General features: G+C 50.6%; 1 protein-coding gene across 1 annotated transcript in view; it reads left to right on the top strand.

The window, feature by feature from the left end:
* EZR (ezrin) overlaps positions 1-12,519 on the top strand; it is a 49,348-nt gene that overhangs the window by 28,942 nt on the left and 7,887 nt on the right. The window contains exons 4-8 of the mRNA XM_033867921.2: positions 568-663; positions 1,504-1,778; positions 2,345-2,428; positions 3,411-3,557; positions 10,613-10,709. Of these exons, the coding sequence (XP_033723812.1) occupies positions 568-663; positions 1,504-1,778; positions 2,345-2,428; positions 3,411-3,557; positions 10,613-10,709 (699 nt within the window). The remainder of the gene's footprint in view (positions 1-567; positions 664-1,503; positions 1,779-2,344; positions 2,429-3,410; positions 3,558-10,612; positions 10,710-12,519) is intronic.

Here is a 12,519-nt window from a genome sequence, read left to right as displayed (position 1 = left end):
GGCATCCAGGGGAGGCTCTGCTTCACGTTGGTGTCTTTCAGCCCCTTTTTCATGTGGGCTCCCCGACAGGTGCAGTCACACCTGTGACACACACACACTTTTACCGGTGGGTGTACCTGGGTTACGGCCCATTCCCTGTGGCCCACCTAGCTGTCTTTACTCAGAAACGCATAATGGAGGACAGAGGAGTAGGGGTGACATTTTATAAGATTTAAAGTTAACCCTAAATCTGCTCAAATTTATATTAAAAGTAAATGGTTCAGGGACTTCCCTGGCGGTCCAGTGGTTAGGACTTGGTGCTTTCACTGCAGGGGCCTGGGTTCAATCCCTGGTCAGGGAGCTAAGATTCCACAAGCTGCACAGTGTGGCCAAAAAAAAAAAAGAAAAGTAAATGGTTCATGTCTTAGTAACAGACGGTGTAGCGGAGGCCTGCCCGCGGCGTCTAAGCTGGCGCCTCGCTCTCCTGGCAGCTCTGCTGCACCATGTGATGGTGGCAGCCCAGGGCCACTGCCATCCAGAGAGTTCCTCATGACTGTTTCGCCCCCCTCCCCCGTCTCTTTCACACAGGTGGTTAAGACCATCGGCCTTCGGGAAGTGTGGTACTTTGGCCTCCAGTATGTAGATAATAAAGGATTTCCTACCTGGTTGAAACTTGATAAAAAAGTAAGTCATGTTAACTATTTACAGGCTATTAATTGGGTTTGGTCTACTCTGTTGACATTGAAACTCTGTCTTTTGTTTTGTGTTCCTTTCTATTTGTGTAAAAGTTTTTAAAGACAGAGAGGTTGCAGGTTTCCAGTAAATGGAGGTAGTTGCTGGAAATGAGATCCTGGCATTGCTCCTTACTGCTCCCTTATTGGAGTGTGTGATGCTTAATTGCTCAGCTTTTAGTTGACCTTAGCTTTTGTTGTTTTTTTTTTTCCAATGAGATTGTTAATCTTATAAACCATGAATCATCCACTGTTTTGTAAGAATCTGTTATTGCTCTGTTTGAACCTGTGATAAGAGTTTCAACTCCAAAGACTGGATAATTCCATTAACAATTACAAAGAAAAGCTGTAAGCTAAATGTGTTTTCTCCAGACAGTTTCTCTCTTTTCTCCAACTCCTGCTTTCCCTCCCATATTACTGGACCCATCAGGAGGGTGATTGGAGGCATGGAAGGGGGTGGGGGGGCGTGAGGAATTACTGAGAGTGAGCTCATGGTCCAGGGCTGGCCTGGCCATGTGGACAGAGGCCAGATTCACGGGTCACTCAGGCAGTCCCCTGGAGTTGATAGCATCGCCCCCAGAAAACCAAGGCTGGGGCTGGGGCTAGTGTGAGGGTGTAACAGGACTCTCACTGGCCTTCTGTCTTCCATGCTAAAAAGGTGACTTTCAGAACAAACATTATCTTCTGAAAACTGGCCTGAAGGACGCTTTTGAGTCAGTGGTTAAAACCTGTGTTGGGAAGGCAGGTCTTTGTCTTTCGAACTTGCAGTGAGGGTTTGGCCTCTGCCGCCCAGGTGTCCGCCCAGGAGGTCAGAAAGGAGAACCCTCTGCAGTTCAAGTTCCGGGCCAAGTTCTACCCCGAAGACGTGTCCGAGGAGCTCATCCAGGACATCACCCAGAAGCTTTTCTTCCTGCAAGTGAAGGAGGGGATTCTCAGCGATGAGATTTACTGCCCGCCCGAGACGGCGGTGCTCCTGGGCTCCTACGCTGTGCAGGCCAAGTTTGGGGACTACGGCAAGGAGCTGCACAAGTCCGGGTACCTTGGCTCTGAGCGGCTGATCCCCCAAAGGTGAGCCGGCGGGGGCCGGGCCCGCGTGCGAGCGTCGTGTCAGGAGGGTCGGGAGGCAGAAGGGCTTTGTGGAGGGCGAGTGTTCTGCAGGCTGGGGACTCTGTCTGCAGTCACAGGCCGGCCTTCCGCAGGCCCTGCCACCCCTCGGTGGACCCTGGAGTGGCCTCTGCGACAGAGGGACTCAGCAGGGGAGGGGGCCCTCCTCACAGGAGCTGCAGGTGCCGGAGCGGAACCGTCTCAGCTCTCCCTGGTCTATATGGTAAACCGGCCCCTGTTCAATCTTTCTATTTACTGGCGGTCGCATAAATTACCTCTTTTGGAAGGAGAGGCCACTTAAAATAAAACACCTTTTAAAAGTGTTTCCAGCAAGACTGGGTTTGTCTCATTCCAGGTTCTAAATCGTCCAGGCTGTTAATTGTCATCAATAGAAATGCCGCATCTTAGGAAGTAGGTGGTTTTATTTGAAAGAACAGTCAGGGTCTGTGTGAGGGTGCTCAGTGGCCGGTCGCACGCTGCTCCCGGCCCTCTGGGGTGACGGCTCTGTGCCCTCTTCCTTTGCGATCCAGAGTCATGGACCAGCACAAGCTCACCAGGGACCAGTGGGAGGACCGGATCCAGGTGTGGCACGCCGAGCACCGTGGGATGCTCAAGTGAGTGCTGGGCTGGGAGCCGGTCTTCTTTTCAGGGGACTCGGGTCCTTCAGGTGACTCGCTTGGAGCTGTGCCTAGAGGGGCAGGGAAGGTAAGGAGCTGCTGGTGAGGTTTCTTCCCAAACGAAGCCAGCTGTTCCTCCCCACTGCCACCAGGGCAGAAGTGGTTTGGTTTACACCTTCAGTCCCTCCAGCCTTCTCCCCTCCTTGTTTCAGAGGAAAGAAAAGCTTGTGTCTGAAACTCTTCATTTTAGTCAAGGGGGCCGGAGCATTGCTCGCAGCCCACCAGGCATTTTCTTTTCCCTGTCACAGAGGTGCTGATTCGTTCATCGTCCATAAGGTGGTTGCCTTCAAAAGGTTGTAAATGTAAAAAAAAAAAAGATCCCAAGTGAGAAACACTTGCTAATAAAGGAGCACCAGCGAGGTGTGGAGAGGGTCGGGGTGGGACCTGCGGCTGGTGAGAACGGAGCGACCAGATGCCTGTCCTAGAATACTCCTCTCGGGCACTGGCAGCAGCTCTTGGCATGATGTCCCATCCTCAGAAGTTCATTTGCAGTTTGGGCCTCAGAGACTTTGTGTCCTTAGAGTTTCCTGTCTGACCCGAGCATCTTCTGTGGAGGGAAACAACTCAAAACCCAAGCAGTGGCCCCAAGTGAGGCAGACGGTGGGCTCCCTGAAGCACGGTGTGGGCCACAGAGAGAGAGAGGGCGTGCCCAGTGATAGAATTTCCAAGGGAAGCCCTCTGTGTCCAGAGTGGGCAGCACGAGCCAGTTTGGTTCTTTCCTGACACGTGACATACGCCCGTGGTCAGTGTCCAGGATGGCTGGGCGCCCACTTGGGGCACAGGCCGGCAGAGGGACGGAGGCATCTGGCTGTCAGCCCGTCCTCCGTGATGTACTACGTTTCAGTTCCTGGTGGCGGTGTAACTGTTGAGCGCGGGGCGCACGCTGACGACGATGCCAATGTTTGTTCTCCCCACCCAGAGACAGTGCTATGTTGGAGTATCTGAAGATTGCCCAGGACCTGGAAATGTATGGGATCAACTATTTTGAGATAAAAAATAAGAAAGGAACAGACCTTTGGCTTGGAGTTGATGCCCTTGGACTAAATATTTATGAGAAAGATGATAAGTGAGTTGAACTTTATATTTTCTTCAGCTGGTGGGGTATCAGGCCTGGAAACCATGGAGAAAATGGCAAATGTGCATAGGGGTTCTCTTCAGAGTATTTATCTAGCAACTTACTGGCCCAGTGTCTGACGCTTAAGAGCTTTGTGACTGTGACGTGGCCATGTCGGAGGTCGGTTCAGAGGTGTGCGTTATTCCTCTCTCAGCCTGTTCATTATTAGCACGTGTGGCACGTGCCGAGGGGCCCAGCAGGGGGACCACACCGGTCCGTGACCTCATGGACTTTGGAGCTTGTGAAAGAACAAGAGCTGCAGGAAAGCCATCTCCCGCCCCTTCCTGTGAGGCCGCCCCAGCTGCCTGTAGGTACCAGCACGCCCATAGCCACCAGCCAGCAGTGCTGGGCGGCTTGAGGTGTGTGCTGATCCGACCCAGAATATTTATGGTGCTATCAGGGACCTTGAGATTCTGCACACAGTAGCCTTTCTGTGCGGACAGTCTAGCTAAATCCTCTGAACCTGCAGGAGGTACCCGATTGCCTCAGTGTGTTAGTTTGTGGAGTGGGCCCTGCTGCAGTTCAGTGCAAGCAGGCTGGCCTCCCCCAGCTTCCTTTGCCCATTCCTGTGGTTACCAGTTCTGCGCAGATGCCTTTTTCCTGCCAAGGGGCTAGACACACACACACACACACACACAAATCATTCTGATTCGGCGAGGACAAGTTTTCCGCGGCGGTTCCCTGTTCCTTGGGCTTGGAGTGGCAGCTCACCTGTCTCACTTGCTCTCGGCTCCCCCAGGCCCCAGGTTCCCACCCCTACCCTGACGTTCTTGAGGGCAGCAGCGCCGCTTCTGACACACGATAACCTGTACAGAGTCCACCATAATCCCGGCCACAGGCGCTCTGGCCAGGACCCACAGTCCAGACCCATTTCCCCTGGGGTGGGGACCGGTGATTGGCGTTCCAGCCCCTCCACCGCGCGCCCAGAGTGGGTGGAGGAGAGCGTCTCCGCCGGGAGGCGCGGTGCCAGTCAGACGAATCCAGTTACACTTAGGACGTGGCGTGCTTAGCAGAGGGTCGCAGGGACTCGCCTGAGGACCCCGAAGTGAGTTACTGGGGACTCTTGGTTTGCTCCTTCCCCGGCGTGCTGGATCCAGTGCTGTGGACAGGCAGAAACAGTCTGCGTCAGTCAGGGACTCGGGAAACCAGCCCAGGCCCCTGAGCTGGAGGGCGGGAGCTGGTCAGCAGGGAGCACCGCCGCCTCGTGGGAATATACATGGGAAACCGCCTTCCTGAATGAGCAGATCTTGTGAGGTAGCCAAGGCCGGGGCTTCCGAACAGGTTTTTCAAGCTGCCAGGTAGAGCCAGAGGCAGGGACATGCTGTCAGCTTGTGACTTCCCTCACCCACGCAAATCCCGTTTCCTCCGAGTGAAACTCTGAGCAGCTTGGCTCTTCCAGTCCTGCCTCCGCTCTCCTCCCCTCCCCCAGCTTAGCTGTGAAACGGGCAACCTCTCAAAAGGGTCTTCTCCCCAAAGAAAAAAGTCTCTTGGGGTCCCTTTTTCATCGTACGTATAACAGTCAAGTTGGGAGCATGTAGGACAGGAAGCATTTGTCTTCCTTTCTGTAAACCCTTAGATCTGAAGAGGAGAGAACGTCGAGAGGGAGGAATTAGGCAGCGTGCCCGCACGCTGCTGTCAGCGTGGGACAGAAAAAGTTGAGATGAGCTGTGTTATAACCCTACCCGGCATCCTCAGGCCACAACAAAAACTAGAGGAGCTGATCCTGCCCCAAATTCTTCAGTGCTTTGCAAGCACGCTTCTCCCCCGGCTTCGTCCCTCCCGGGGCTCACTCCCCTAGTCCTTCTGTCCGTAGGAGTTTCTGAATGTGCCACAGGCCCAGGGCTGCAGCAGGGAGGATGCTGGGAAAGGGCTGTAGACCAGGAGGGGGCGAAATGAAGGCCAAGTGTCTTTTCCCTTCCATTCCTTCCCCGGGGTTGCAAATCATGTATTCTGATTTACATTTCTATTTTATTGGCATTAGAAATGATGTTTCAACCATTTAAGTACATTATTTTTTTCCAGTTTCTAAAATTATGCTCACAGGCAGATTTCTTTGGCGGGCGCGGGGGCGGTTACGTCTTCATGCCTTACCGTCAGTGGCTTAACCTGTATCGCAGAGGAGAGCAGAAGGCGATTCTCGGATCTGTGTGTGCTTTGTTTTAACAAATACGTCGGGTCACAGCTGTCAGACCATCCTCTCCTTTCTGTCTTTGGTACCCTAACTTGAACGCGGAACAGACAGAATTTTTGAATAACTTAGTTTCTTACAGAAGTTTGCCGCTGCGAGGACTCCGCTTAGACCACCTCTGGGGGACGTTTAGAAGCCCAGCTCAGACTGGCCGAGAAGAGAGGCCGGACACGTGCGGGGAGGGCCTGAGGAGAAGCCATGGTGGCTTCTTAGTGTGGCTGGGCGGGTGGCAGGAAGGGCGGCTGTGGGGAGAGTTTTCTGACGGGCCTGCCCTGCAGAGGGTGGGAGCGGGAGTGAGGCCCAGGTCCCCCCCCCAAGCGCCTTTTCTTCCACATGGAAGTGTGGGAAGAGCTTCAGCCACTGTTGCTTATCTCCGTTATCGCTGCCGCGGCCTCTGGTGGGGGGGGGGGCGCCTGGCAGCTCTTCTCTGTTCTTCCCCCTCCGTGAGGCGTGCCATGATCTGCAGCCCATCCCCCCACCCCAGACCTTTCTAAACTCTTCAGTGAAAACTTTCACAACACTGCAAAATGAAAAGCATTTCACAGTGAAGCCCACGTGCCCGCGGCCACGAGCAGCCTCCCATCAGCATGTCGCCACGGGCCTTGTCACACCCCTCCCCGTCCTCATTTCACGGCCCTCCGCCCCGCTGGCTGCCCCCACGTTGCAGAGTAAATTGCAGGCATCGGTATACTTCCCCCAAAATGCATACTGTTCGCTAGAGCTCAGTATGTTTTGATTTTCTTTTGATGTAAAATTTAATTATAACGAAATGCACAATTCTGAGTGTTCCTTTGCTGACGTTAGACAGACACGCCTGTGAAATCCAGGCTCCTGTCGAGAGGCGGAGCATCGTCCTCACTCTCTGCCCTGCCGCGCATTTTGAATGTAAATGTTTTAACCCTTCGTTTTGAAATCATTTCAGACTTTAAAAAGTTTCCAAAAATAGTAGGTACAAAGAATTCCCATGTGCCCTTCCGCAGCTTCCCCAGATGTCAACACCTTAACATAAACACAGTCAGGATGGTCACCTTGATACGTGATGCCCTTAACGGTCTTATCAGTTGTCCACCAGTGTCCCTTTCCTGCCCCAGGATCTGCCTGGAATCCCACCTACATTTAGTTGTCACACTCCCCAGTCTCCTCCCATCTGGGACAGTCCCAACGTCTGTCTGTCTGTCTAGCACAGCTTTGACACTTGTGAAGAGCACTGACCATTGACTCTTTAGAAAATCCCTCACCTTGGATCAGTCTCATACCTTCCCGTGATAAGATCTGAGGTTTGCGCTTTGGGCATGAATCTGACAGAAGTGCTGTCACACCCTTGCAGGCAGCGTGTGGTGTCGGAACATCCTGCTTCTGGTGTTGACTTTGATCTCGGGTCAAGGTGGCTTTGGCCAGGCTTCTCTGCAAAGTTACTCACCTCCCCTTCGTAATGGACAAGTGTATTTAGGGGAGAGTCTTTGAAACTATGTGAATATCCTGTTTCTTAAACTTCATCTATTAATTCTACATCCACTGATGAGACTTGCATGAAGCAGTTACTGTAATATTTGAGAAATGGTGATTTTTTTAAAAAAACCATTCTATTTACACATATTAATGGAATTCTATAAGGAACCAATTTCTCCACTTATTGTTTAGTTACGTATGTTAATATGTGTTTTCTTCTATGGGCCATAATCTATACTGTTATTTTGTAGCTAACATCGTTTGAGATTTGCTTTTCGGAGCCCCTCTGAGTGGCTCCTGGGCCCTCCTGACCCCATTATTTTCAAGGCACTTCCTACATACTGGTACCTCCAGGTGCTCCAGCCCTGGAATCGGCTGTTTCTCCAAAGAGCTCTGGTCCCCAATCTTTCGAGAATTACACTTTTAAAATTTGTGACTTATAAATCCTTTAGAAATCTTCTCTGTGGGTCCTTCTCTGTTTGTGTCCTCTAAGTGAACTCAAAAAAAAAAAAAAGAGAAAGAAATCCTTGTAAGACTTTAATCTTCCAACTGTGGTCAAGAATAAAAGGAGGTTCTTTAACATAGAGGTGAGTCATAATTTTCATGTTTAGTCCTCATCTTTCGATACTGCAGTCCTGCTTATGGGGCTATAAATTGTTATACGACGTTTCAGAGTCTTAAAAAAGACAAACTTTGCAGGTACAGCAGAAAGAAGAAGCTGGAAGCCGTGGTGAAAGGATGCCCAACCCTTGAGAGAAAGATGTCTGTCTAGCCTGAAGGTCCAAGTTTTCTGGGTTAGAAACTATTTTGAGAGACTCGTATAGAACTAGGAGGCAGAGAACAGATTGTTGCGTTGGAAGCCCGGCCCACCGTGCTGCCTGCGTGGCCGAGAGCTGAGCAGCTGCTGGTTCCTGGCTCTTCTGCTCTTCCCAGCATGTTGGCCTTGTGTTTTGGAGGAAAGTGTTCTGAAGCAACAAGTGCCTACCCGATGTCTCTCTTTTACGGCCTTTCCACGTAAGGATAGAGGTTACGTCCATGGCAGGACCAGGTGACATCCTGAGGTCCTTTCCAGTGCTCAGACACCTATATACAAAATTACTTCTTCAAACAATATATGTGTGTGTGTGTGTGTGTGTGTGTGTATCTCCCATATACAGTGGGAGATAAAATAACTGAACAAACTCCCTGCATGCTTTTTTGAGTGCTGTGAAGCATGTTAACCAGATGTATTTCAATGGGCATTGGTGATCCTATAGGACAAAACTAAAAAAAGGATGTATATCAAAAAGATTGGACATTTAGAACCACAGCCTGGCCAGTGCCCTGACTGTTGGGTCCCAGAAGCCTGTCGGGCTTAGGTGCCCACTCCCGGCCTTCAGAGGCCACGCCCACTGCCTTGACCTGGCTTGTGTTGTCATAACAGGACCTACATTGCCCATCAGTTTTCTTTTTTTTTTTTTTAATTTATTTCTTTAATTTATTTATTTTTGGCTGTGTTGGGTCTTTGTTGCTGTGCGAGGGCTTTCTCTAATTGCAGCAAGCAGGGGCTACTCTTCGTTGCAGTGCACGGGCTTCTCATTGCAGCAGCTTCTCTTGTTGTGGAGCACAGGCTCTAGGTGCGTGGGCTTCAGTAGTTGTGGCATGCAGGCTCAGTAGTTGTGGCTCGCGGGCTCTAGAGCGCAGGCTCAGTAGTTGTGGCTCACAGGCTTAGTTGCTCTGCAGCATGTGGGATCTTCCCAGACCAGAGCTCAAACCTGTGTCCCCTGCATTGGCAGGCAGACTCCCAATCACTGTGCCACCAGGGAAGTCCCCGCCCATCAGTTTTTATTTAAACATGTCGGTAGGCAGTAGAGTCCTCCCCACTCCTGCTCTTTTCTAAACGGGAAGTTTCTATGGCTCATGGCAAGGACCGTTTTTCATGGCAGCATCTCTGAAAGGTTGCTTGAGGATCTGTCATTCCTTCTGGAATGGCATCCATGGTAAATGTGTTGAAAGAATAGGGTGGAGGAGATGAAGAAGAGGGTGGAAATTATGAGGTAAGTAGAGCAATGTGGTCTTGAAGCCATACCGTAAGCTGTCCCAGAAATGCTAATTAAAAATCCAGAGTTTCGGCCAGTAGTGGACTAGTAGTGATTAAGTAGGACAGTAGTGGGGCTACTGTTAGGGTGTGTGATCTGAGAGCTCTCTTGGAACTTGGAGGATGACATGGGAAGGTGTCTGTCTGACCAGCCAGGAGAGCATGCATCACCAAGATGAGAACTAGAGGGGCAGAATCCGTATACCAAGCCCTCAGCTCATCAAGAAGATATAACAATTGTGAATATACATGCACCCAACATTAGAGCACCTAATATATTAAGCAAATGCTAACAGTTTTCTGAAGGGAGAAACAGACAGCAATACGGTAAGGAAACCTTGGACTTGAACCATACCAGCCCTTTCCTTTTCCACTGGTGAATAGCTGCCCTGGGTATAGCATGAATAGGAAACATAAGGTGTGGTCTTTGCCATCAGACTGCTCACCTGCCTGGTTTTCAAAGAACTAAATAATAATGCAGTAATTTAAATAACAAGAATAGTTTGTGTAGCATAAGGGACTGCACGTTGGTTGAGAGGGGAAAGGCGGCTGAAAGGGAGAGTGAGCTGGCCTGATGGTGCATGTCTGGGAGTGGTGGGGGAGGGAGGAGGGAGGCCCTTCCATGCGAGGGGCGGCAGTGAACCCTGTGTTGAAAGGATGGGCTGAACCAGGCAGCTGGGTCTAGGTTAGAAGGCTGTTGGATGCGAAGTTAAGGACTGTGGATTTCATCCTGTAGAAACCGGGGGTGGGGTATTGGGGCGGCAGTGTTGACATTTTTCAGGAGGGGAATGGATTGACCAAAAGGGACATTAATCAGACAAGCAGACTGGAAGTAGGGTTCTGTAGGCAACAGAAGGAACTTGGTTGGTTAGGCTGCTGGCATGTGAGAGGTGGGATTAGGGTGGTGATGTGGAAATGAATTGCAAAAGATGGTCATGATAGATACTTCAAAGGATGAAAGGATGTGCCTGGTTAGGAATCAGAGTTGACCTCAAGATTACAAGCCGGGGTGACTGGACGTAGTAACTGAGAAAGACAAATGCCAATGGGAGCATATCAAGGCTTCCTAGAGCTTGACCTCAGTGACACCCACCTGTCAGCTAACCTAGCACAAGTGGCAACTGTTCAGTTATGATGTACACTCAGTTATGATGTACACTACATAATATGGTTCTCGGGCTAGCTTTGTACTTTTTAAAATTAAACTAAAAGAAATTAAGAATAGATTTACAAACCTTTCTTAGCCAATCCAAGTACCCATCTAACTCTCCCACCTTTTTTTTTTAACCTTAGGTTGACCCCAAAGATTGGCTTCCCATGGAGCGAAATCAGGAACATCTCTTTCAATGACAAAAAGTTTGTCATTAAGCCCATCGACAAGAAGGCTCCCGTAAGTTCATAACAGTTACAGGTTACTGTTTTTCATCTTGCAGCCAAATACGTTTCCAAGATAAAGGTCAGATTTCTCTGTGTGACAAGGAGCTGGTGATACTCAGAATTACCTGTGTGTGTGTGGGCGGGGGGAAGAAGTCCCAGTAGGGTACATGGAGGGTTAAGGTCCCCTTGGGCCCTGCCACTGGGCATTGCAGTAGGAGGTTATGGTGGAACCCCGCGGTCCACCCGTCAGAAGCCAGCTGACTCTTGTCATCTAAGTTTCCAAATGGCCTTCATTCCTTATGAAGAAAAGGGCGGTTCTGAGTCATCGACCTTTGCTAAATGATAAGCATTTCACAAAGTGTTGCATTTCTGGGCTTGTGAAATGTTCATATTCGTGTGGAAAACCAGCCTGCCTCCAGGCAGTGGGCCTGGGGTGGGGTGCTCACGGCAGCATTGCCCTGGTACCCCCTGGAGCACGCACTGTGATGGTCAAGCCTCGGGGCCGGGCTTCGACTTGGTGAGCTGTCCTTGCAACTTACCCACGTTAGGATACGTCAGACTTGCTGGCCCCCGCATCCCCCCCTCCTCCTGGTACGGACTACGCCTTGTTTTCCTCTCACTGCCCTGTGCCCCGCAGGTGGTCTTCACACTGGCACCTTCACATCGGTGCTGATGTAGGAAACAGCCCCTCACAAAGAAGAGCCTGTTGGGCAGTCATCCTGGGAGGACTTAGCTAGAAAAGGAACGTCATATCCTAGAATTTGAATACCGACTGTTAGCTAATAGCTGTAAAGACCGGTACATTGTGGAAATTATGTAAACTTTCAGCTGCGTTTGCTCAAAAGATTAAGACAATACGTAATGTAGAGTGGTGGAATGGGTGAGGAGTTTGTTTTTTGTTTTGAAAAGACATGGAGGAAATTTTTTTTAAATTTATTTAATTTTGGCTGCGTTGGGTCTTCATTGCTGCACACAGGCTTCCTCTAGTTGTGGTGAGCGGGGGCTACTCTTCTTTGCGGTGCACAGGCTTCTCACTGCGGTGGCTTCTCTTGTGGAGCATGGGCTCTAGGCGCGCAGGCTTCAGTAGTTGTGGCTCGTGGGCTCTGTAGAGCGCAGGCTCAGTAGTTGTGGTGCACGGGCTTAGTTGCTCCACAGCATGCGGGATCTTCCCGGACCAGGGATTGAACCCGTGTCCCCTGCATTGGCAGGCGGATTCTTAACCCCTGCGCCACCAGGGAAGCCCAGGAATTCGTTTTCTAATTGGAAATCTGTTCTTTAAAAAACTGCCACTAGAAGAAATTCTTATCCTTCTTGGAGCCTGTCGTGAATTTTACCAGAATTACAGTTCGGAAGGAACTTGGTGTCTCATGTAATTTGGTTCCTTAGTTACAGTGTTCGGCTCAGAGAGGCACGTCTGGGAGCCCTCCAGGGCTTGGGCACCGCATGGTGACGGTTAACGCTCAGGGGACAGCGTGTGGCATTGCTGTCCAGCTGCTCCTCCCACGAGGGGTTAGTCCCGAGGAAGGGAAAACCAGAGGTCTGGACGCTGTGTGTAGAAGTATTGTCTTCACTGAAAGACACTTTCCGTGTTCCTGCTGTTCGCAGACTCATGACTCCTGCTCCATGGGCAGTTGCACAGCTATTTTAAATTAACAAGCGTTTAATACAGGCTCTCCAGCTCCATGGTAACAGGTCACATTAGTATGCAGCACCGTGAACCGAGGGTCGTAGTGTTTGTTACCAGTGTTACGTGGGCAGTGAGATGGGGCAGTCAGAGCGAGAAGATCCTGCGATCCTGTGTAGGCTACTGTCTGTTCATGAGA

Source organism: Tursiops truncatus, chromosome 12 (genome assembly GCF_011762595.2).
Source record: "Tursiops truncatus isolate mTurTru1 chromosome 12, mTurTru1.mat.Y, whole genome shotgun sequence".
In the NCBI taxonomy this organism is placed as follows: domain Eukaryota; kingdom Metazoa; phylum Chordata; class Mammalia; order Artiodactyla; family Delphinidae; genus Tursiops; species Tursiops truncatus.
The sequence above is the reverse complement of the archived record's forward strand: the minus strand, read 5'-3'. Positions and strand labels throughout refer to the sequence as shown.